General features: G+C 38.0%; 1 protein-coding gene across 2 annotated transcripts in view; it reads left to right on the forward strand.

Moving 5' to 3' along the window:
* CAAP1 (caspase activity and apoptosis inhibitor 1) overlaps window positions 1-27,133 on the forward strand; it is a 460,161-nt gene that overhangs the window by 302,957 nt on the left and 130,071 nt on the right. The window contains exon 7 of one of the 2 annotated variants that reach the window (XM_081264031.1): window positions 20,918-20,966. The exons of the other annotated variant lie outside the window; for it this stretch is intronic. Coding sequence (XP_081120157.1) covers window positions 20,918-20,961 — 44 coding nt within the window. The 3' untranslated portion in view covers window positions 20,962-20,966. Of the gene's footprint in view, window positions 1-20,917; window positions 20,967-27,133 lie in introns of those variants that run through there. 2 annotated transcript variants of the gene reach the window in all.

Below are 27,133 nucleotides of genomic sequence, written 5' to 3' on the forward strand. Positions count from 1 at the left end.
TCTGTGTCCTTGTACTTAGAACAGCAATGGCTAGGTATACTACTAAAATTGAATTTTTCATTTCATTGGTATGAGACATTTTTCATTATATATTCAAATTCATTGCTACAGATATGTAGGCAAACTATTGATTTTCACTTTTTCATACTCCACGATCTTCCTAAACTCTTATTAGTTTAAATAACTTTTTATTTCACTTACTTGGAAATTTTAGGTAAAAATACAAATAGCATCATATACAAAACAACTTTTTTTGTCACCTTTGCAGTAATAATGCATCTTATTTTTATTACTACCTTTTAATTTTTAGTATTTACAGGTAACAGTGAAACAATAAGCATTATTTCTTAATTTCTGATTTGAACAAAAATGCTTTTGTTTTATTGTTAAACATGAAATTGATTGATATAGGTAGTCTTTGCTTCATCAGGAATGACTTCTTTTTCCTATTTTACTAAAAAATTTTTAGCAGGTTGTCTTTCAGTGATAGAATGGCAGCCTCATTTTATTTTTTAAAATACTCATTTTAAAAAATTGATAAATAAAATGATAAACATTTATTGTATGCATCATAATCTTCTAAAACATATATACATTTCCAAATGACTAAATCAAGATAATTAAAATCCATATTACCTCACATACATATCATATTTGTATCGAGAACATCTAAGATCTATGATCAGCAATTTTTCAAGAATACAATATATTTCTATTGACTCTAGCTGCCATGTTGTACATTAGATATCTTGAGCTTATTTTTTATCAAACTGGAATTTTCTGCTCTTTGACCAAACTCCCACGCAACCCACACCCTAGCCATTATTAACCACCATCCTACTTTTATGAGATTAATGATTTTATATTCCACCTATAAATAAGGTACAGTATTTGTCTCTCCATGTCTGATTTATTTCACTTAACATAGTGTCCTCCAGGCCCATCCATGTTGTCACTAACAAGGGAATTTTTTTCTTCTTCTTAGGCCTAATAGTACTTTGTTGTGTATTTACACCACATTTTCTTTATCCATTCCTCTACTAGTGGACCCTTATGTCGATTTTATGTCTTGGTTATCGTGAATAACACTGTGAAGAACAGCATGTAGTTGTTATCTCTTTGACATACTGATTTCATTGCTTTTTAGATATTGTTAGGGTTTTGATATGGAATGTCCTAAGTCTCATGTGTTGAAGGCTTTGTCTGCAGTGAAACAAGGTTCAGAGATGGGGCTTTTGGGCAGTGATTGGATCATAAGGGCTCTGTCTTCCTCAGTGGATTCATCCATTGATAGAGTCATATTTTTATGGCATTATTGGGAGGTGGTGGAAACTGTAGGAGATGGGGTCTAGTTGAAAGTAGTGGGTCAGTAGGGGCATGCCCTTGAAGGGCATATCTTGTCTCTCGCCCCTTCCTTGCTTTCTTTTTGCTTCCTGGCTGCCCCAAGGCAAGCAACTTTCCTCCATTAAACCCTTCTGCTAAGATGTACTGCCTTGCCCAAGGGCTGGAAACCATGGAGCCAGCTGATGATGAAATTAAACCTCTGAAAATGTGAGTCCAAATTAATCTTTTCTCCTTTAAGTTGTTTTTCTCAGATATTTTGTCACAGTGATGGAAAGCACTAACATAGATGTATATCACACCAACAGTGTGCAAATGCTCCCTTCTATTCATATCCTTGCTGACACGTGTATTTTTCATCTTTCTGATGGTATCCATTCTAACAGGTGTGAGGTTATAGCTCATTGTGGTTTTCGTTTGCATTTTCCTAAATGTATACATTTTTATATACCTGTTGTTCATTTATATATATATATCTATTTTTTTTTTGATAAATGTCTGTTCAATTCCTTTGCCCATTTTTCAAATAGGATAATTTTTTTTGCTATTGAGTTGAGTTACTTGTATATTTTAGATATTAATCTTTATCAAGCGTATGTTTTTAAAATATTTTCTCCATTTCTGTAGGTTGTCTTCTCATTCTGATTATTGTTTCTCTCGCTGTGTAAAAGTTTTTTAGTTTGATGCAAACCTATTTGTCTTTTTCTGCTTTTGTTGCCTGTGTTTGAGGGGTCTTATAAAAAAAATCATTCCCCAGACCAAGGTAGAAATTTTCTGCTATATTGTCTTCTAGTAGTTTTATAATTTGTGGTCTTATTTAGATCTTTAATAAATTTGAGTTGATTTTTGTATGTGCTATGAGATAAGGGTCTAATTCTTTGGCATGTGGATATTCAGTTTTCCCAACACCATTTATTGAAAAGATTGTTTTTCTGCATTTTGTATTTTTTATATCTTTATTAAAAATCAGTTGGCTGTAAAACCATGGATTTATTTCTGGGCTCTCTAGTATATTTCACTTTTTTGTTTCTATGCCAGCACCTTGATGTTTTGCTTTGTAGTATATTTTGGAGTCAGATAGTATAATTTCTCTAACTTTGTCCTTTTTTTCTCAAGATCGCTTTGACTAGTTTAGATCTTATGTGGTTTCTTACAAATTTTGGTATTTTCTCCTCTGTTTCTGTGAAAAAACGTCATTAGAATTTTTATAGGAAAGCCTATCTCTTGTTAGGTCCAATTTGTTTCCTTGCAACTTCTTCCTCTTGATCCCATTTTATAGGTGAGTACATTTCTTGCCCTTGCTTCTGATATCTGTATCATGCTGTGCTTACCTCTTTTCATGATTCCTCAAACTGTCCCACATGCACTGAATTTTTAGCTTCTTCATCGCATGTGCTACTCTCTGGATCTCTTCAAGTTTCCAATGTTTCTTTTAAATTGTGGCTGATCAATGTGTAGGTCCATTTATTTTCCTTCCTACAAAGAGTATATAGTTATCTTTAGGCCCTAAACCTTTAACTCACAGAATTATAATGACGGGTCCCTGTATTCACAAAAGTAAAGTGAGTAGTCCCAATGAATAGTAGTCCCTTAGGTCAGCTCCAGCACTATACTGATCCTTGTTTTGAGGGTGTCAGAACCTGGGACAGGGGTGGGACTACCCTCTTTCCCAAGTCCTATGGAATCTAGGAAGGGCTTTGACTCTAATAAATCCTGTAGCTTTAGAGTCATGAAAATAAATGTTATTCTTGACACAGTATAAGCACTGGGATATATGGTATGTTTTAAAGAAGTTGATATAAGGATTTCAATGTTTCATAGCCTTGAAATCCATGAAGCAAAATGAAGAAATGTCTCCAAAACTTGACAGAGGGAAAAATATGACCTGCCCAGAGGCATCGGTGGCAGAGCTGTTGAACAATCCTGGGAGAAGGTTCTTACCTGTAAAACCTTGTGAATTAGTCTATGTTTTTGACAATTATACTATAATTTATGTTGGGTTTTATTATTGTGCCAAAAAATTCTCAATGAATGGAATAAATAGGTTACTTTCAGAGCCACAAAAGCTTATTTTAAGACAACTAGTAGCAGGAGAAAAGAAATGTAAACTTCCTGTCTCTGTCTTGTCACCTGTCCCCTAAACTCTAGAGACATTTCCAACTGCCTCCTGGGTATATCTCACAGAACCTTCCTGTACCTACCTTATTTTCAACATTTGTTTTTCCCTGAACTAAACTTGCTTCCCCCGCCCCATGGCCTGTTTGGTTTAGAAATTGTTATTGGTTTCCCACAATGTGCTATATCCTTCTAAAATAGTAATAGAGTCTCTATTAACTAGGAAAATAGTCACTCAAAACAACTTCCACATTTCCGGCCTCCCTGTTTACTCTTTCCAGTGGGATGTAAGTGAAAATGTCATGTGACAGTTGCTGGAAACCCTCTTTAAATGGCAGTCATTGGAAGCACTCTATCTTCTTCATCCATTTCTTTCTTCATGGTCACTGGAATGAGGAGATGATGGCTAGAGCTAGAGCTAGTACAGCAGCTTGGACCCTGTGGTGACCTTGGGAAGATGTGAGAACAAAAAGACTAAAGGAGCTTTGGTCTCAGCTCCCTGGAACATGGCATCATCCCTGGGTTACCTAGCTCTGGACTTCTCAGAGAAAGAGGTCTGGGTTGCAATCTCTGTTACTTTTTCTGTTGTTTCTGTTAACACTTTTCTGTCATTATTCTTCTGTGTTATTGTCTTTTTGTTTGTTTGTTTGTTTGTTTGAGATTGGTTCTTGCTATGTTACCCAGGCTGGTCTTGAACTTTGGGCTCAAGAAATCCTCCTGCCTCAGCTTCCAGAGTAGCTGGGATTACTAGTGTGTGTCACTGTGCACAGTTTACCACCATCAATCTTGCCAACCTAGACAGGAAACTCACAGTTAGATAATTGCTCAATGGAGACGAGGAGTTCTAAAGCAGAGATATGGCCACAGTCTTCTTTTATTGTTAATGTAACCATCATCTCTTATCAAGACCTTATCAGCACAATAGAACATTCTCTTCAGAGTTCACTGTATTTCAACACTCTTCTTGCCTATTTCCTCTTCAATATTTCCTATTAAATGAGCATCATCACATTGCTCCTTTGTATTCATATCTCGGTTATCCTCAGTAGAAAGGAATGCTCTTAGAAAGTCATTTAAGACCTTTTGCCAAATCCCCCCAGAGACTGGTTTTCTCCTGGCCACCCTGCATTTCCCCTACAACTACTGAAAATGCCATATCTAATCCCCAGTTGCACTTCCTTCTTTCTCATATCTCCTTGATTGTGCTTAAGCATTTCCCACTGCCAGGAATGACTTTCCATCTTTTCTCATATCTCCTTGATTGTGCTTAAGCATTTCCCACTGCCAGGAATGACTTTCCATCTTTTCTCTCTCTGAAACACACCCCTGCATTATTCAAAACCCAGCTAATGTATTGTAGTAATTATAGGCAACATTTTAAAGTGCTTGCCAGGGCCCAGGCACTGAACTTTAAGACTGATCCAGTGGGTCTGTAGTGAGGCTAGATATTTAGCAGTTCTAATAAGTTTACAGGTGCTTCTGCTGCTGCTGTAGGACCTACACTTTCAGTACCACAAAGCTAGTGCACCTTTTCCCTCTCCGTCTTGTAAATTCTTCTAGACTCATGTATCAATATGGGCACTACCTCTTTCAATAATCACTAGACTTATTACTGCTGAAAGAGGAAAGAGTGATTATCAGGTCTGTATTCTCAGGTTGTAGCTCCTTACCTGGAACAGAGTGGGCATTCAATGAATACTCATCATTTGATTACTGACTGTTCATTTATGTGATGGCTGCCTAGGCTAGAAACGTGGGAGGTGCAATGAGATGCAATTCAATTCATAAACTAACATCTTGGGAACCCTTTCTGTGTGTAGAGTTGTAATTGGTGCTTTGGATACAGAAAAAAGAAAAGATATAGTCCCTGCCCACAGGGACCTACAAAGAAGCTGAGGAGACAGACCAGCAACTAGATCACTAAACCACATAGTGAGGTATGATGCAAAGCAAAAATGATTCATCAGCAGTAGGCAGTCTCAAGAAGGGACCATTTGTTCTTCATGTGTATTTGGGGAAAGTGTTGGTGGCCATGTGAAATCAACTAGAGGAAATAGTAGGCATTCAATAGGAGATCATAGGGGGACCTGTTTTAGATAAAGAGAACAGAAAAAGCACATATCTTTTTAGGGCCAACATTCAATCACTATAATTCACATTTTGCAAGAGAGGAAACTAAATCTCAGAGTTCCTTCACTGATATGAGATCGCACAGGTAACAAGAGGATAGCCCACGATTACAAACTCTCTCTGCTTCAGAGCCTGTATTCTTTTCAGCAAACTTATCGCAGTGTTGGTTAAATATCAAATACATCATTAAAGCTCCATGTTGGCAGAGGATATCCTATTTACGATCAGGGAACTAAAGTTCACTGCAAAAACACATGCTTGCTGAAGGGTTATGGAAGTCTCAGAAAGGAAGAGGTTATATTTCCAAATATCACCTTATGTGAAAAGCTGTATGAGTTAAGCATCCTGTCATATGATAATCCTGAACAGAAATATATGGATATGAATCAGTAAGCCTTTGAAAATGGAAAAATAAAAATGGAAAGCATAGGAAAATAATTTCTGTATTTTCTTAGTGTTTGACATGTATCATACAGTATTATTCATAGCTGAAGCTGCATTCAGTGTCTAATAAACAATTATGGTGTGTCTTTGTGGTAGTCATTGTGGCCATGACAGGAGAAAGAAGATAAGGTAGATAATGCAATGGAGTAGATTGTTAATATTTATAAGGCATATTCTGAGGTCCTGGTAAACTATTTTTCTAAAAATATTGCCTCATATAATTGCTTCTATCAAATTTACACACAGCAAAAAATGTGCAGAGTAACAGGTAAATTACAAGTGGGGCTGGTATGTGGATAGAGGGTGGTGGGATAGGCTCACTCATTCATGGATTGGTAGATTTTCATGTTTAACCAGCACAGGATCCTAAAATGTGCCTCAACACAATGTCAGGTATGACATATTATGAACTTTCAGGATTATTGCCAAAACAATCAAGATGTAAACACTAAATTTGCATGTAAACACTATATTCCCTAATATAGCTTTCAGGTACCTGGACTGTATAGACATTGAACAAGAACAAGAAACTTTGAGCTCCATCTAGTGATGACTCAGTCTTTGAGAGGAAGGGAAACCATACACAATTTAAAACAGGTTGACATTTGTATACCATCCTCGATCTCAGCTGTTGAAATACACCACAATTATAGAGCTCAAAGCATGGGAAACACACTTTCTATAAGCTAGGAATCCTAAGCAGAGACAGAGGCAATGAGGTTTTGATATTTTTTTATATTTTATTTCAACTAATTTTCTGAACACAACCTAAGTGATTTTATTTTATTTTTTTCTGAGAGTTTTGTTCTATCATCCTGGAGAGTGATAGGGGGAGACAGACCTGAGGATCAAAGCTTCACACAAGACAGAAATTGAAAGGTAGCAGAATACAACAGTCACTAATATGCCATTATGTAATATTGTGAGTATGTAACAGTTGTGATTCTGCAATCTGTATCTGGGGGTAAAAATGGGAGTTCAAAACCCAATTGAGTCTAATGTATGAAAGATGATATATCATGAGCTCTGTAATGTTTTGAACAATCAATAAAAAAAAAAAAAAAGACCTGGTGGCATAAGGTGAAAGGGAACACCAGGGCCAGACTGAGTTTATCAGATTTCTTTAGAACAAGAACAAGCTCCCTCCAGAGATTATCTCAGTGTAAAAAGACCTATTCCATGCTAAACAGTTACTTAGAAAATGGCTAGCATAGGGATTTGGCTCAGCCAAAGTGAATAAATATGCTTGTTCTCCAAGGCTGTCTCTGGGTTGGCTCAGATCCTGCATTCATTCTCCTCTTCCCAAACACCCAGCACAGTGTCAAATGTAGCCTCACTTTCCCTCTCTCATGCACATCTTCTGATTTGCTTATCTTCTCTGTTATACTGAGAGATCCCCAGCATATTAAAGCTGTGCTTGGCGCACACATGTTGGTTGAATGGAACAATTCATTGTTTATTCTAGATTCCTGGCATGGGCCTCATGCAAAGAAGGTACACAATAAGTGTTGGCTAAAGTAATCACTGAATCAACCAGAAAGATATAGTTATGCGAGAATAGTACCTAGAGGAAGTCATTTAGAAAAAAAATTGATAATGGATGACAATAGGAGAAGCGGTGAGAGGCTGAGATGACCGGGAAACATACAGATTACTAGGTTATGCTCGTATTCAGCACTTGTAACATTTTCCAGGGGAGGGACATCAAATGAAAGAAAGGATGACTCAGGTGGCAAGGCGTGAAGGTCTCCATTTTATTGGAAATAGATAGGAATAACCTTGCCTAGGGAGTAGGTTGATCTCTCCCTGAAAATCTCAGCAAAGGTAATCTTAAAAGGCTCGTACATGATGGAAATATATGATAAAGGGCACATATTCTGAACTTTAAGTCTGTTAAAAAGAATGAGTACTAGAATGATATTTACTCATTTTCTTTCTTTTTATCCCAGCCTCAACCCCAGGCAGCTCAGATACAGAGTTGGGGCTTGCTGATGACAACTGCAGTGTAGCCTGGTTCTGGGTTGTGGATACCAATTCCATGTATCTATGGGGTTGGGACAGCTGGCCTAGTGGGTGAGCTCACGACCTCCTGTGGCGTCTTCACCTCCTGTCCCTGTGATTTAGGCTGTCAGCTGAACAGCTGCTTCTTTTGTTGTCAAGGTGATTGTCTTGGGGCACAATATCAAATGAATAATTAGTGATGAATGAACGGGGGAAGATACTTAAACTGAGTTTCCTCTACAAGTCTTCCCACAGCCCACCATCCCTGTCAGCTTGCCAATATTTTCAGAATGTAAGCAAATCATGCTGAGGCTATGTTCGCAATTGTTATAAGAAGCCCTAGCTCTCAATGATTATCTTTCTTGTATGCCAAAGATCTCTTGGAAATCTACATAAGTATAAGGCTTCCATTACTGAAACACATTTGTATGAAGTTCTACTTTAGGTTGGACTTCAGAGTATCTGAAAATCGTATTCCTATTTGGACCCTGAGACTGATGTAGTGGACTTTAATCGATCACGGTTGGCTTACTGTCATCAGGCGATGGCAATCTACTTTTCATTTGGGGAACCATCTTTTTCCCACTTCATGCCATTCCTCAAAAGGCTCCCCCTTCATCTCCAGACATGCCAACAGAGAATTCCCTTCCACTGGCTACAGTGATTCAGGTATGGCATTCAAGTATGAGAGATCTACAACAAAGACCATACAAAAATAAATACCCAAATCTTTGATGTAGTCCTGCCCTACATAATTAGAAATGAGAATCGGTTGAGAAGAGAGCAGAAAGATTCAATTCAGAAAACTGTCTGAGGATAATTTGAGAGGAACTTATCAATGTAAGACCTAGAATCCTGTCTGACCTGCTTTGCCTATGGAAGGATTTGATCCAAGCTAAATAGAGCAAATCCCTAGGATACTGGCAGACACCTTTCACATCTTACTTTTAATCCCTTAAATCAATGATTGATAAGGACTTCTGATAAAATGGCATATTCTTGCTCCACCCCCTAGGAAAAAGTCAATTACCTCTTAGGTTACCAAGGAGGCTAAGGTCATAGGATCCAGTTTATAAAACTGGATTGGAAAGAAATGCACAGTTTGATTTTTTTTTTTTTATTTGCTACCGTTGCTACTATGTTAACAGTTGCTTCTTGGCAGAGAGAAAAGGGGATAAAGAAAGCCTAAGGTTTGTTTCTCTAGAAATCATAGAGGAAACAAAAGAAAGCTGTTTTCATAGACTATAGTGGGTTTGCCAGCAATTATGTTTTGTAAAAAATAAATAATGCATTCTGTTTCCAAAAGGCCCTGACAAACTATGATAGAAAAAAAAAAATCAAGTCTTTTCCTTTGGTTTTAGGGTGGCGAGTTTCATGACGGAAATAAAGTGAGTCTGTGTTCTCTAAGTAATTTATTAGTGCATCTTGGCACAGCAGCACTAATGGGCTTGCTGCCAGGTATTCCGAGCTGCAGTTTGTCATGTCTGACTCTTTAGTTCTTTCAAGCAATTGAAGAAATGGCCTTCTGCAGGCTGTCAGTGACAGATTCTAGCTCACTCACATAGATAAAGCTCAATTAGCTCCTGGAAAAAGCATCTTTTAAAAATGCAATGAGCTGCACCATGAAAGATAGGTAGACAACAGCACCCGAAACAAAATAAAATGTTACTGTTGAGGAAAGGACGTGTCCACAATGAGCAAGTGCACAGTTGTCTTTTGGGACACTTCCCTCCACTGAAAACAAAGGACTGATCACTTTTAATTAGGTCAAGTATTAGGAGAGAAGTATGAAAAGATCAGCTATCTTGAAGAGTTAGCAGATCATTCATTTATTCATTCACTGATGACTGAGGCCCATACTCTATGACTTGCAAGGAATTCTAGCTTAGAATGGATCAAAGTAACTTCTCACTGGTTAAGTGTAGCCTCCAAACCAGGTGTTTAATTTGCATAATATTTTAAATGTTGAGGTAACATTTTAAAAATCAGGGCATTTTACACATACACACACACATAAATCCAGGATTTTGGCATCTCTTAAAATATTGATACACCTGGAAAACTGGATGTATATTTATCATAAAACTGACTTTTGCTAAGTATGACAGTACCCTGAAGGCAGGGTGGGGCTCTTCCTGTTCAATAGGGAGCCCACAGGCTCATTTCTCTCATTACTTTACCAGCTTTGCCTTGTCTGAGCAGGAGTCTAGTTTGAGTTTGCAAAACTTTGATGTTCAACAGTGATTCTGAGGTCCTCCTGCATCAAAAGCACTTAAGATTCATATTAAAAATGGAGAATCCTGGGTCTCTGCTCTAAACCAAAGAATAAATATGTATGGCTAAAAAGCATGAAGATTCTTAACCCAAATTAAAGCTGTTGGAACCACTGGGCTCAAAGACCAGATAGAATTACAGCCTTTAAAAACAGATATTAATCTTAATGTCATAAATAGACTCTTGTTAGGACACTCAATAGAAATATATTTTTCTCCTAATTACTTTACCTTCCTCTTAATGGCTACTCCCCCCCCCCCCCCCCCGAAAACGTCAGCTAACCAAAATTGCTCTACTGAGAAAAACTTAAATGACTTACTGTCTGTCACTGACTTAGGCCAAAATTTCAATTTGGAGATAAAATCCACTACATTTTATGAACTAATTTGTTCTCTGTGCAAGTGGTTGAACTTGATAGCTATATTTGTTTCTGGCACAGCTAAATCATAATTACAGGAAATAGTCTAGAGCTAGAATTCAATTGGCACAAAGCCTAAATGAATTAATAAAAACTCTCTATTCCTTCCTTCCCTTCCTCCAGGCACTCTTCCCTATTTCTGACAGACAGTTTTAGCTAGGAAGACTCTATGCAATCTATTATGATAACAACGTAGAATCCTTACGTTTGGATGGTGTTTCAAGTTTACAAAGCACTTGCAGTTATGTCATCCCCTGTGATTCTCTCTGCCACCCTGAGAAATGGGGACAGATGAAGAAATGAAGCCTGAGTTCCTACTGCAGATGGTGGGAGAATGAAAAGCTGATCACTAGATTTTGCAAATTCATGTCTACTTTTGTTCCATTACATTAATCCCCAAATTTGTAATACTAGATTTGTCACCTATTAAAATACCCTTGTAGTTTTATCCCAAGTAGGTGCCACATCTTGTAGAAATAAAGCACTAAGGAGCATTAACAGAATCTTTTCAAGAATTGTCCAAAGAGAACAGACAATAGCTCTTGTTGACTGATAGATGATGACACACAGTCACTGTGTTCTCAGGGTGCATTGTTTGTTTTAATGTAATTCCTTTCTGTGAAGTTTTTTTTTAATTATCCCATTTCCTTATTTCCTATATGTAGGCAAATAAAGTAATAAATTTTACAAATTCTGTGAGATCTCATCATATCATTCAACTTCCATCCAATGTTTCCCCTACCCCACTCCAGAGACCTCACTGTGCCATGCCCTGGATGTTTTGAATCCTCCGAAGTTCTCAGTGGTCTGACTCTTCTCTTGGTTTTCAGGAAAGTTCTCATTTATATTTGGGGAGCCTAATAATGATTGAGATCAGGAAGGAACTAACCAAATTAAAAACTTGAGTGATGTTATGCTGAAACCTTAACTTGAAAACTGCCTCAATTGCTGACCACCTGGGCTATAAATGTGGGCCAGATCATCCCATCAACCCCATTTCGAAACCACCCTTTTCCCTGACCACCTTTGTTTTGACTGATGTCTCAACAATTAAAAGTAAATGTTCTTTATAGCTTGGAGTCAGGAAGTCCTGAACAATGTTTGAACTGCCAGTCAGACATCTGTGACTTCTAGTAAATTAAGTAAACTTAATCTCCATCATTTTCTGAAGTGATTTTATGAGAACTGATAGTATACACGTAAACATCAGCAACATACTGGCTCATTTTCAATTCAAGAGCTATTGTTCTTATTATCCTATGAATGTTAACATTAGGTTAACATCCTAATAGAAATAAATTTATTATTTCCTCAAGAAAGGAAGAAAGGTGAATAGAACATCGACAGGAAAGCTAAATGGGTTGTAAGGGAGGTAGGTCAAGTCCAGATTGCTGAATGAGTGGGCTCCAGGATAGGCAGAGACCTCAAAGGTAGAAGAGGATGTAGTAGAGGGATGGAGTGGCCCTTCACCCATGCAGTGTGATGACGTGGTACAAGTGACTTGGATTTTGTAGTGAGTGAGACTAATCTGGTCTAATACCTAATGTCAGCATGGCTCCCTGAAGATTCTGTTTCCCTGGTTGTGATGTTTAGATTTTGAATTTCAGGGTTATTGAGAGAATTAGATATAATAAATACAAAGCACTTATTACTCAGTGATTAACCAATTTGTGGTAACTTTAAAAAGAGCTCTGGTTTTTCTTCAACTTTGCTGTGGGACTGCTTTTGTTCAGAGAGCTGAAAAGATGTACTAGGATTACCAGGGTCCTCTGAATTCCTGCCTCTGATTCCAAGGGTCACTGTGGATGCCATGCTTTAAATGGAGCCTTACCTGCCAGTCACCCAGTAGAACAAAAGGGCAGGTAAAGAGGTTGACCAGAATTCGGGAAGCATGAAGATATGTTAATGTATACCATGATAACTAGTATATATTATGTGTTTACTAGTGCCAAGAAATAATCTGATGAATTTAGATACCTTTTTTTGTTTGTTTGTTTGGTCTTCATAACAATCCTAGTCTAATTTGTAGAGGAGAAAATTGAGACAAAGAGAAATTTCATAAATTGTTCAAGGTCATGCAGGTTCTAAGTGGCAGACATCCTATTCAAAGCCAGATTGCCTGACTCCAGATCCTGATCTCTAAACTCTCTTTGGTAAGAAACACGTTTTAACCAAAGAAAACTATACTGTGCTTTGTTAGGACTCTGGCCGAATTGCTGGAGTCAGCAAACTTTTTTGCCAGGGAAAGCTGTTCTGTGGATGTCAAGAGGAAAATGAGGTTATAGATCTCTTCCTGTCTGGGATGTATATTTATTGTATAGTAGGATGTAATTTAAATTATTCACATTTTATATTTTATGGAAATTTTAGCTTCTGTAAATCTGAGTTAGATTTCAGTTAGAGTTATGTGTAATACAATTCTTATAAAATCCATTTAAAAGATTAATGATAGATATATTGTAGAAAATTAATTCTGGGTATTTTATTTTCTTTCTTTTTTTTTAAGAGAGAGTGAGAGAGGAGAGAGAGGGGAGAGAGAGAGAGAGAGAGAGAGAGAGAGAATTTTTTAAAAATATTTTATTTTTTAGTTCTCGGCGGACACAACATCTTTGTTTGTATGTGGTGCTGAGGATCGAACCCCGGCCGCACGCATGCCAGGCGAGCGTGCTACCGCCTGAGCCACATTCCCAGCCCGGTATTTTATTTTCTCAAGTTTCCTGGATCTTCCAGTTTCATTTGCAGAGCCTTTCTGGGTGACAGAATCCTCTGTTTCTAGTTAAAGGAAAGAGCAAGGTGGCTTCCTTTGCTGATCCTGTGGATACAGAATCTTCTCTTAGAAGATGTCAGCTAGCTGGGCGTGGTGGCGCAAGCCTGTAATCCTAGTGGTTGGGAGGCAGAGACAGGAGGATCACAAGTTCAAAGCCAGCATTAGCAACAGCGATGGACTAAGCAGATCAGTGAGACCCTGTCTTGAAGTAAAATACAAAATAGGGCTGGGGATGTGGCTCAATGGCCAAGTGCCCCTGAGTTCAATCCCCAGTACCTCTTCCCCACCCCAAAAAAGACATCAGCTAGTTCTAAAGAATCACATAAGAAGCTCTCAGATTTGCATCAAATATCTTGGAGTGAATCCACCACTTATTAGCTGGGCAAATCGATGGAAATCACAAATTACCTCTGAGATTGTTTCTACTGCTAGAAAGTGAGGACAATATATTACTATCTCCCAGGTGGTCATTGAAATTAAGTAAACACTGGCTAAATGGGAATGAAAAAGGTGGTTCTTGAGTTGGGGCTTGAAATACAAGGAGGTTAATGAAAGAAATGAACAAAACTAGTTATGAGTGTTGTGGAATCGTATTATTGTTTGGTGTAGCTAACACAGAGAAAGTTTGCCAGATAGGACAATTTCCACTACTTCATTCCACCAGATTGCTCATCTAAAAGGAAATATTCAACTTTTCACTTATTTCAATTCACTAGCAATGGTTGGATTCTTCCTCTGCACAACATGCCATGTGAGGTGCTAAAGTGCCACCGGATGACCAAGGCTTAGACCTCCTTGAAGGTGTACCATGAGAACTGGACACAAGAGCGACCTTTTCAGTTGAAGAACTGGCTGTGAAAAATGGAAACCTATTGAAATTTAAAATACACAAATACATGTTTCCTTAATACACATTTCTTATAGTGACATAGGTCTCTCAGCAATATGTAATTATTCTTAAGAAGGTATTTTGGTTGCTAATCACCTGTAGGTGAATTGATAAAGTTTCAGGGGAATCCTGGCAGGGAGAGCAGGGTTGAAAACGAAAACAGAAGAGGCACTCTGGTGCTGAGGCAGGCACTTGGGCTTTGGACTCAGACAGGCCTGGATTTAAATCCTGGCTCTGCTCTTTAGCAAGGATATATCATTGTGCAAGTTATTCTCCTTCACTGAGGTCATTTTTTTTTTATTTGTGTAATGGTGACAATAGTGTCTAGCTTGCAGGATTGTGAAAACTAAATGAGGCAACATGTTTGGAAAGCAGTTTTATCTCATTTTATAAAACAGGCAAAGATCATCCACATGTTATTAAACAGAATTTTCCTATGTCAATCAGCTCCCTTGCATCTTAAGCCTTTGAAAACCGGATCATCAAAATCTTGGGGAAAATTTTGTATCAGCTTGGTTTTCTCTTTCCAGTTAGGACAAAAGTGATTCCTTTTGGATCAACGGGGTATCTCTTTTCTATCCATACTCATCTCTCTGTCCTTCTGTTGGCATAATAATGGTATGTGGTATAATAGACAATGTGCAATGAATGCAGAACTATACATAAAGGAAATATAGACCATTATATCTCAAGATCTTCCCCTCTCTCTCCTAAACCATTTGTACCTTTTTTTTTTTTTTGGTCATGGGGAGCAGGGGGTCTGCTCTTTCAACTAAAGCTCTGTTCTTTCCTTGTGCTCAGGGCCACACTTGCCTTTCTCAAGGACCAACTCCATTAATTATCATTTATTCTCCCTCCCTCATCTTTATCTTTAACCTCTTAATGCACATTACAGTGCAAAGGACAATCTCACACACAGGAGCTCCTCAATAAATCCTTGCCCGATCAGGGAAAACAGTTCTTTGGTTTAGAGGAGGATTTGTCAAATAATTCTTTTAAATTGCTTATTCCTTTGGTACAATAATTTTCACATTTTCAGCTGCAAAATCCTTTGCTCAAATACAGTCTTAACTGGAGACTCTGCAATGTGAAAGCCCAGCGGCTCTAGCCAGGTAGGTGCAGGCAGGAGGAGTGAGAGCCGGAAGCTTTGCATGCTCACTACCTGCATTTCCCCTCTTTATAGATGAAGTTGCTTTGCAGTACATTTGGCACACCATGGGCACATTTAAAGTCTGATTTTTGCATTTCATACTACTGGTAAAAATTGTCAAACACAACTTCTGAGGCTCGCATGATTTATCATTTAGATAGCTTGAATATCACAGTCATATTCTCATTTCCCAAGTTGTTCACATTGTTGACATCCACTGCCACGAGTGGATAGGTTTTTTATTTTTGTCAGTTTTCAAAGGAAGTGCAGCAATCAAACACAAAGTGGGTGCCTGAACCTTCTCCTACTGAGGAGCATTAGCAGGGCAACAAGATGGAGCTGTGCTCATCAGATCTCAGGTTATAAGCAAATAGTGATAAACATTGTCATACAGGAGAGGGAAGAGTTGCTTCCATTAATCCCATGTCTGTGTTTGATGAAGGAGCACAAAACACTCTGCACACATTGTTTCCTCAATACTCAAAGACATTTTACTAAGCCAGAAAGCCTCATCAAACCTAGTTTTCTTTGCTTCCCTATTAAAATACCGCTGGCTGCATGGAATGAATTTGGATGAATGTCTTTTGCTGGTTGCTAGGTTTCCCCACCTCTTGCGACAGTCTCTCATTTGTTCCTTTGCTTTTTGTTCCTGCTGCATTATCTTTGTTGGGATGCTTGAGGAATATTTGTAAATTTGTGTCATATTTACAAGAGCCTGGGTTACCTCTGTAGTTTTGCAACAATAGAAACCAACAGAAATCTAAATCCTCTTCCAGAAAGCTAAGGGAACATGTCTATTGGATACCGGTTGTCTTTCTTCTGTTCCTCCCATTGAAGGTAGAATGGCTGTAGTGTATCAAAAGATTTATTAAAAGCAAATCAACCTCTTCCAAAACCCACAATAGCTCTTCCAAAATTTACCAATTTCTTCCAGCCTCCAACCCTCACACCATTTGTTTCAGCAGAAAACCTTGTTCCTTCTTCAAAAATGACAGAAGCAGCAAGAACAAATGTTTGAAGGTTCCAGTCTGCTCACTCCAGACTTGTTTGTGTATTTATTTACCAGATTTTTTTCTACTTTTTCTTGGAAGAGAAAGTTTTTACTTTTCTATCATCTAGATTCTCTCTCTTTCTGCATCTTGGGTCTGGACCTTTCATTCATCAATATTTCTTTTGACAAATTCAAGTTTCAGTCTCTCTAGTGTTCTCTCTCTCACACACACACGAAGACTATGCAGCTCCAAAGTACCTTCCCTACTTATAAGGTCACCAGTGACCTGCTTATTGCCATGTCCATTCTTTTCTTAGCTCCAAACTAACAGAATCTTGGTAGTACCTGGCATATTTAACCATTCTCCTTCCTCTTTCCTGAAATATTTTTTTCCATTAAATATTTCCCAGTCATATTGGTCAGGAACTGAAAAGGAAACTCTTGGCATGCCCCAGTTGGGGTAGCTAAGGAGAGTTAGTAGAGGGCTATTGTAGAGGTGTGAGCAGGGTAAGAGGAGGCCACAGAGGTCGCTGGAGTTTGGGAGCTGCCACATCCTGGAACCATTGCCCACCCTCCACCACATGAAGCCTGAAGAGGAGGAAGGAACATCTATTGTGAGTTGGGCAGCTGTAGGAGAGGATCTCTGACGCAGTTGATAGTCTTTGATGGAGGAACTCAGTTGACCCAGGCCTACATGGCAGGAACAGACCAGGGGAGTACACACTCCAACCTCACTAGCAGCCTGCCTTAGCCCCTCATCCTGACTGCTGCCATGGTCAAACTTAGAAACCATATGGAAGGCTGCCATGTGTTTGTAGAGTCCCTAAAGACAAATCTCTTCAGGGTACAGAGCAGACCACAGCAAGGAAGGGTAACTGAGTGGGTGTATTGAAAATATCGAGCAACATGAATGAATATTTACAAAGTGAGAATATAAATAATAATAATAACAAAAATAAGAATATCTTCCTGCATTTATCTTCTTCTATAAAGTTGTCTCCTTATCTGGGTTCCCTATTTCACTTAACTTTGGCCCCTAAGACTTTTTTGATTTTTTGCTGGTTCACTGATACATGTAATTTAGGTTTTACTCAGCATTCTGTGTTCTCAGTGGAAGAGTCCATTGAGGAATCCTCCTGAGAACATGCTGGAAATAGAAAGTCCTCAGAATACTTTACAGGGAGGGGGCAGGGGTACAGGAAAGATGTACCCTAGGTACATGTATGATTGCACGAATGGTGTGACCCTAGTTTGTGTACAACCAGAGAAGTGAAAATTGTGCTCCATCTGTACACAATGAATCAAAGAGTATTCTGCTGTCATGTATAACTGATTAGAACAAATAAATAATTAAAAAAAAAGAATACAGAATACTTTCTTCTGGGTTTCTTAAGGTGGCAGAGGGGAATGTTTAACGTGTTCTTTATTCCCCTAGGTAGGGGATGTCATTGGTCTTTATAAGACAAAGAGAGGAAATTTGTCAACAAATCAGATTTTAAAGTGATGTGTATGCTTTGGGAGTTTCTTGCTATGAGCTCGAGAAATGTTCCTTTGTCCTCAGACCTGATCTACTGTCTTGGGCTCCAGTCCCTTACTCATGTACCTCTATGTGATTAGCCTTCACCCTCAAAGTATTCTAAGTGAAACCTTCCTCTCTATTCAATTATGCTTCTTTTCCTGAATTCTCTGTTTTGTTTAGGGGTATCACTGTCCAGGCAGTCATCAAGCAAGACACCTTATTAGTACTGGGAGTCCTTTTTCATGGACTGGTCATTTCCCAGGTGCATCTCAAGGGCAGGTTGCTATGTGAAAGGTACAACACAGCCCTTTTTCTTTTTTTCTGCTTGGGTTGGCAATCTTATTGACTATAGCCTCCAAGAAGACTGCTGGGCTTTTCAGAAGCCAGATTAGGCCCTGTGATTGTTAAGGATCCACCTGCTTCCCCTTTATTCCTGTGATTGTGCTTCCGAATACATCTCTTGATAGATACTAGCATGGCCTGTTTATTTGACCCACACTCAATTTCCTGGAATATGCGAAGGAGCATGATTATCTAAGAGAAAAGTCTAAGTATGAGCAGCAACATGATTGTTAAGATCCCATGTTCATTCTGTTCTTATGCTTGCTGTATGAATTCCAGATAACTAATCTTTAGTTTTCTTTCAGCTTTTGTTTCTGACAATTTAGTTATCTCATGCTGTGAAATGTACCATATTTCACCTGTGCAACCTCATTTGTCTATTTGCACTAATTGATAACACTGATATTGTAGCATTTTAAGTTTAGAGTTTCCTTTAATTAATTCTGTTCTCTTAACCCCATCTGTTTTAGTCAGATTTTCTGCTTCTGTGACTGAAAAACTTGACAAGAACAATTAGAGGAAGAAAACTTTATTTTCAACTTCATGATTTCAGAGGTCTTAGTTCATAGACAGCCGACTCCTTTCTTTGAGACCTGAGGTGAGATAGAACATCATGGCAGAACAGTGCGGTGGAGGAAAGTGTTTCAGGATATGGCACCAGGAAGCAGGGAGAGTGAGAGAACGTGGGAGGAGAGAGAAAACAGACCCCCTCACCACGGACAATATGTATATCCTGAAAGCATGCCCCCAATGACCCACCTCTTCCCGCCACATCCTACTGCCTCTGTAGTCACCACCCAGTTAATAACCACCCAGGGGATTAATGTGCTGATTAGGTTAAGGCTCTCATAACTCAACCATTTTATCTCTGAACCCATTTTCATTGTCTCACATGTGAGCTTTTGGGGGACACCTCATATCTAAACCATAATACCATCTCTCCTCTGATCATAAGTTCTCATCAATACTTCCCCCTAAATAGCTCTCAAATTATGTCTCCTTTCCACTTTTATTGTTTTACTTCTCATTGTGTCTGGACTTCTACAAGACTCCTAACTGACTTCCCTGAAGATCTCCACCAAACCTCAAATGGTGGGAAGCACATCCAGAGTGATCTTTCCAACATGTAAATCCAATCATATCAGAGGTCTGTTTAAATCATTGAGGTAGAGTTTTTAGTGTCTCTTCATAACTGGCATCTCATGTTGCACCTGCTCATTCTGCTGGTTAAAGTTACTGGGAACATCTCAATCCACTCATGTGGCCTCCACACTCACTGGGATTCCTGGGTTGCCTGTGGTTTTCCCATTGCCTGGTGTTTTCAGGCTTTATCTACTCCTCAAATATTACCTTGACATTGACCCATTATGTCCCATTGTCCTATATATAGGACATCTATAAAAACATAAAATTATATAGAACTCCTCATCCTCTAGGACAATGGGACATAATGGGTTAAGTTGAAAAAAAAATTAAAGCCAATCTGATTAAAGTTACACTTCTTGTGGGTAAGAGCCACACACAGCAATGAGAGTCAACAACATTCTCCTCTTTTATGGAGAGAGTTCCTTTTAAGCAGGATATATTTCTATGCTCAACTACAGAATGATTATTAAATTCATCATTACCAACTCATTTCTCTTCAGAGCAACTGAATCTGTATTATCTTTAACTTAGATTTCCTACAAAGGTAGAATGAGTCAGAGAAAACTTCTATAAAGTTTTAAGAGAACACTTTCCCTCAGCCTGCTCTTAGCCCAGCTGCTTCCATTTTCTACTCTAGAAGAAGCTGAGGACAATCTTTCAAAGTCTTGTGATTGATTTCTTTTTTGTTGTTCTGACTCTCCTTCAATTGCTACATTTCAGCCACGCTTCCTTGCTTCATCTTTCTAACTCAATTTCATCCACAATTCAAAGGCCTCCCGTCAAAATACTCTAACTTACCTCTCTTTCTCTTTGATTTTAGCTAATTGATGTCTTTCTTTTTTCACCCCCAGAGAACAACTCCATGTGGTAGGTAGGTGACAGGGATACTGGGGTTGGCTTTGTAGAAGAAGACACAAAATCCAGAGTACTGTGTGTGCATGTCTGAGCAAACAGACATCCAAGTGAATTTTCAATATTTTGGCTGACAGGAAGCAGAAAAGCTAACCTACAATGACAACTACCACAACAAGAAACAAACAAAGAAACCGAAACAGAAAAGAAGCTGGGGGTGGGGTAGGGAAGAACTGCAACAGTCTTGTTATGGTTTAGTTGCAAAGTGTCCCCTCTTAAAAGCTCATATGTAACACAGTGCAAGAAGACTTTGAGGTGTAACATTGGTTATGACAGTCTTAACCTAATCAGTATGTTAATTCCCTGATAGGGATTAAGTGAGTGTTAACCTTAGGCAGGCAGGGTATGGCTTAAGACGGTGGGCACTGAGAGTATATCCTTGGTGTTTATATTTTGTTCCTGGTGTTTATATTTTCTCACGTTCTGAGCTGCTTTTCTTTTTCATGCCTGTCTGCCATGTTGTTCTGCCTTACCATAGGTCCAGAGCACTGGAGTCAGCCATCTATGGACGGAGACCTCTGAAACTGGTAAACCCCAAATAAACTTTTCCTCCTCTAAAATTGTTCTTGTCAGGTCTTTTGGTCACAGTAGTAAAAAGATGACTAAAACAAATCTTGAGTAAAGTTAATAGAAAAATTTGAAATGTTTTTAACATGTGCTTCTAAAGCAACAAAGCAAGTCTGAGAATTTGAATAAAGGTGTCCAAGTCTCCAAATGGCCATGTTAGTTTTGTGTGCTTTAGGCCACTTGCTTCTATTTGTAGACCCAAATTGTGAATCTGACCATTTCTTAAAATATCAGATATACTTCAGGTTTAAAAAAAAAACACAAAAATTTTACTTTGGAATTCTAAGCCAGGGTGAAATTTAATCACAGAGTTATAAACCTTGCAAGCAAGGGTTTATCTGGAATTGCCAACATAACCCCAAGTTCAGCAATGCAAATGACACTGCTATAATATAAGAAATAAGAAAGCTTTCAGTATGTTGTCTAAGAACTTGAGCACATTGAAAGTGATTTATGAGCAAGCAGACTAAGCATTTAAATGCCTTTCCTAGCAATGGTATATTTTTCAGTACAACAAGTGCTCTCATATACGATTCTACATTCCACCACAGCACCGCTTCTGACAATATAAGCCCTTTCTGATAGGGTAGCATTTCCAATTCAAGATTAAAATCTTGGAAACTTGTCAACAGAAAAGGATGATAATATGAGTGAAACTGCAGCTATCAGAGAAAAATGCCTTGCAAGTAATTTCTGTAATGGTCAACGTCTAGTAATTTTCTCTTCCCCTTCACTCTTAAGTAAAGGGGTTGGCCTGAAGGTCATTTTAATATTTTGGATAAGTATAGTTACAAACCAGGAATTCATGAACACAAGAAAAAGAGAGTTATTTAATACCACAAAATCAACTTTTTACATTGCCTTTCTTATTTCCATTTCTAATGCAGGCTATAGGGAATGTTTTTCTTTTGATGAATGGTGGTTTAAGCAGCGAGTTGACAATAAATCCTTGAACTTCATGAGGCACTAAAAATTAGAGGATCAGAGAGTCTTAAGTTTTCTCGGGTTTATTTCCATAATTTTTTTCTGTGCTACTTTATATTTAATCTTCCACTACTCCAGAGACTAGGACTGAATGACCTATGAGGTCTTTTTACTTTTTTCTTATAATTCTCCTTTTCTATTTAGGATGTGGATGATCTCTCTAATTTCTGGTGTGCCCTTGGCTATATGTAGGTGAACTGGGGTGATTCTTAGTTTTACCAGCTACATGGGATGGAGTATTAAATGCCATTTGTGGGCCAAAGAGTACATCTGACAAAGTTGAAACCATTAGCACATTTTTATTACTGTGATCTTTCTAAAATAGTTTATTCCCATCATAAACTATAGTCACCAATGTGAAAATTTAAATTCCAATTTCTTCTCTTTTTCTTTGATTAGTCCTGTCTTTGTCTTTTTAATGTTCTTTCCCCCCTGAGTACAGAGCATTTCTCTCCTCACTGATCTGAATACTTCAAATCACATATAGGTATGTGCAATACACATTTGCATTTATTTAATGGTCATTCCAGTGTTGTTCAATGTGGAGTTATTAACCATCTCCTGCTCCCTGCCAGCTGGGCTCTGTGCTGTGCTTTGGGGTATGCAGTTTCAAATAAGACATATGCTTGTTTCAGGAAACTCACGATCTCATAGAGGAGCTAGACATCGTGTCAGTCTGCCATGGCACTTTATAGAGTGATAATCCTAGGAGAGGGATAAACAGAAGAGAAGGAAGGCTCATAAAAGGACCACTGAACTCAGTCTCTGGGGTAGGAAAGTCTTCCTAGGGCAGCGCTTTGCAAAGTATGGCCCCTGTATGGCAGCATGCTCGCCACATGGGAACTTATTAAAAATGCAAATTCTCAGGACCCATCCCAGTCCTACTAAATCAAAAACTCTAGGGATGAGTCTTCCATCTGTTTTGTAACAAGCCCTCTGGGTGATTCTGATACATGCTTAAGTTTGAAAACCATTGTCCCAGAAAAAGTAACAACTTTGTGAGAAAAAGATGCTCTATTTGCCATCAGACTCATTTACATAATTGATACCTCTTGATAATTAAGTCATCTGTTAAGATCTCCCATTGTTTTCTAAACTGTAAAAAAACAAGGAAAAGGGAAAACAAAAAAGAAAAGAAAAAACAAAGAGCTTCCACTTTTGACAATTGTTACTTATGCTTTGACTATTCAGAACAAGTTTAAATGGCTTAAAAGTAAAATTCAGTCAAATAAATAATTACTTTAGAGTCACACAATACAAAAAAAAATAACATTATTAGGAATAAGAACAACAACAAGAACTGTTTCTTTTGAAAACTAAATAATCTGAATTGACCCTATTGCTCAATCCTGCTTAGTGTTCCTATAGATCTAGTTTGGTGTGAGAACGTGAGGACGTCTGTGTCCTGGCACCCAATATTTTGGAGTATTCTTCTGAGACATTTCTGGGACATGATGGGCATATCTTTCCATTCTTAGCCCTTTCCTCTTAACAGTCCCTTTTCTTCATGGGAGTGAAAGCAAATGGAAGAAAAGAAAACACAATAAACAATTTGAACAGGACTGATTAGGTGAACTTCTTAGTTATACATTATAATTAACACCTGAAAACTTTTAGTTTTTGAAAAGAATGTATGCATGTTTCTATGTATAAGAACCAACTATATAAAATTACTGGTGAATTGTTTTATAAGGAATTCTTTGAAAATTAAATATGTATCTTCAAACAAAACTCCAGAAGTATTCATTGCATAGAGGTACTACGAAAATTAAAAAAATTAAACATCTTGCTTTGTTATTTTATATCTTATTTAATAATGTTGTTAATCAAATCTACTATTATAACAATTCATATATGTCATGCTACAGATTATTCCCTGAGATAAGAAGTAGCTAGAGGATCACTAAATCTTATACCATAGAGTTTTCAAGTATCTTTTGTCATTATTAAAAACAAACCCTAGAGCACTTGACAGTATTAAAGATATTCTTCATCTGTCCTCCTCATCCTCATCTGTTTTAAGCTCCTGTGATCTTTTGGGACTTTGTAATACTTACCAACTTGACCCTCAGCCTTCTTGTTTTATCCCCCCATCCTGTTCTAACTGTATCGTTACTGGATTCATTCATTTCTCTAACATGCATGTCTATTATCTTATTCTCACAATTAAAATAATGAAGTAGTCTTTTCTGGGATAAAGCCTTTCATAATCAGGTCTTTGTCGACTTTTCATTTTCATCTTCTTACATTCTTAATTTACCTCTTACACCTGGATAAAATTATTTGCAGGGTTTTTTCTTTTTTTTTAAATTTTCCTACTCTTTTCTCAGTTTTGTGAGTTTGAGGCTGCAATTTCCTTTACTTGAAATTTCCTCTTCTCCCAGGAATACCTGGATGACTTGTCATCCAATACCCCATACCAGTAAATTTCTTCAGTAAACTGAACCCTTTATATTTGTCTCATTACAATGGTATAAATAATTTGTGAATATACACAGAAGCCATATAAGTAAAACACATGGACAGGCTATACATTCATATGCCATCTTCAAAATGCTGCTGTTGCTGTGTACAGAGGATTTAACTGTACTTGTGATTATTTATATCTTAAAAAGGAATTTGAAGCCCATATGGCAAAACGTTCAGATTATATAAACTCAGGTAGAGGGTATAAACATCCTGATTCTCATTTTTTCTGTATTATTTTTTTTTTAATTTCTTGATTTAAAATAAACGGAAGGGGCTGGGGCTATAGCTTGGTTGCTAGAGTGTTTTCCTCACATGCACAAGGCCTTGGGTTTAATCCCCAGTACCACAACAAAATAAACAAGCAAAAAACTAAAATAAACTGAAAAATATGGTAGCTTCCAGGGTTGTAGAATGTTTTCTTTGGGAGATTTCAGATCTGACTAAAAGGGAAAAATTTAAGTTATAAGTTCCACCATGTCTTTTTGTGTTCCAGTCCACACTGACGCAGCTCCATGGTAAGGAAACCAATGTCTTTCATGGGAGTCCATCTGAAACTCAGTATCTGTCCCATTTCTACTTTTTGGAAGGCATTGAAATAGTTCTGGGCTATTCTGTCCTCCAAATATGATTCTAGGGACGTGGCTTCATGTTCCTGATTACTCTTTTTAGAACATGCTCTGCTTACTCTCTTAGTGCATAGAGCCCCCAAAAGAACACAGTCTGTAGAGAGGAGCAGAAACATCACCTCACTCAGATTCAACACTGTACTTGGTTTGACATAGTCTCATGTTTACCTTATACGTTTGAAAGTGAAATCACAGAAATGGATCATGACAAGGGTGCTCCCACCAGCCCTGGTTTCCTCCCTTCTGCACCTATACAATTGGATCACTAGCCCTGGTCATAGTAATGGTTTGCCGAAGAGGTTGGGAAAAGATGTTAATTCAATGAAAACATTTTGTTGAATTTACTGTGACTCATTAATTGATTTCTTTGGGACATGAATTTCCCACTGGGCCCAAGTTTGTACAATTGTAATATCTTTCAGGCTGCTTCTCCCCCAGTCTTGTTTCCAAGAGTGTTATGAGAGAACTTACCAAAAGCTTTCCTGAAATCTAGATTTCCTATTTCTATTCTATTTCTCTGATCTCCCAGTGTAGTAACTCTGTCAGTAGGAAATGAGGTTAGTCTGACAGGACTATTCTTAGTGGGCCCACGCTGCGTTTACCACTTCCTTTTCTAAGTACTCACAAGTCATTGTTTAGAAAAATTGTTCTAGAATCTTGCCCCAGAACGATGCCAAGCTCAGTGCTCTGTAGTTCACAAATACAGGTTCTTTCTCTTTTTATAAATCCGAACGACACTTGCCTGTATCCAATTTTCCAGGGAGTCTTTTCCACTGCGGGGTTCCTTAAGTTCAATGACAGCAATTCAGCCACATCCACAAGTTCTCTGAGTGTGCTAAAATACACTTCTCAGCCAGGAGACTGGGATTCATTTGGAGCAGTACCTTTTAATCTCCTCCACAATTTAAAAAATTAATCTATCAACAATTTGAATCGATTCTCCCAAACTGTAGTTGAGATCCTGTTTGGTTTGATGGTCAATATCAAAGTGAATCAAACCAAGCAAACAGTGTTACTGAAAATTTGGAAGCATGTGTGGTGCTATGCTAGGTGGTTAGATAATACAATAAAATAAATTTCATAAGGAACTTGGAAGAAATGAAACTTGTAATACCCTAACCCATATAGTTCTATTTGGGAGCAAGCCAAACTTCAAAGAACCCAATCCTTACCAGCAATAGAAATATAAAAATAACTCAAGTCTTCTTCGTATATTTCTTGAATAACATAAAGTGCACCCAGAGATTCTAAATACTCCTTAAAATTCCCTTCATTCCACTCTACTCCCCTTATTTTATAAATAATCCCACTCCAATCTCTTCAACATCCCTGAAAAATCTCCTTTAGTCCTCCGGAAGTATCTCTCTACACTTCTCTTTCATGATTTCTTATTTCTCCTTGTGAAAGCCTGTGAACACTTCTGCCAGCAATTCTCCTCTGGGAGGAAGAGGACAGGGAAGAAGAGATCCAGGGGGGCCAAGGCTGAGTTACCATTATTAGCATAAAGGAAATGTTATATATGTTCACAGGTTCATAAATTGTTTTGCCATACTTATAAATAAGAAATATTAAAAAGATGGCACTACCTAATAGACAAAGTGGATTCCAGGGCAGTAATTTGTAGATAAATAAAGAATCAGCTCAGATTTAATAAGTCAAGTCATTTTTATTTTTATTTATTTTTTGCATGGAGGTAAAATTTAATCAGAGTTTTGAACTGTCAGAGAAGGGGAAAGGTATATTAAGGGTTGCAATAGAGCTTGGGTATCTACCAGCTGTCTCAGTGACTAAAGATGGTTGGCAAATTCTAAGCCTGGGCATAGGTTAAGAAAACCTTGCGGGCTGGGGATGTGGCTCTAGCGGTAGCGCGCTTGCCTGGCATGTGTGCGGCCCGGGTTCCATCCTCAGCACCACTTACCAACAAAGATGTTGCGTCTGCTGAGAACTAAAAAATAAATATTAAAAAAATTCTCTCTCTTTCTCTCTCTCTCTCTCTCTCTCTCTCTCTCTCTCTCCTCTCTCACTCTCTCTTTAAAAAAAAGAAAACC

Source organism: Spermophilus citellus, assembly GCF_964194105.1.
Source record: "Spermophilus citellus genome assembly, chromosome: 2".
Taxonomy (NCBI): Eukaryota; Metazoa; Chordata; class Mammalia; order Rodentia; family Sciuridae; genus Spermophilus; species Spermophilus citellus.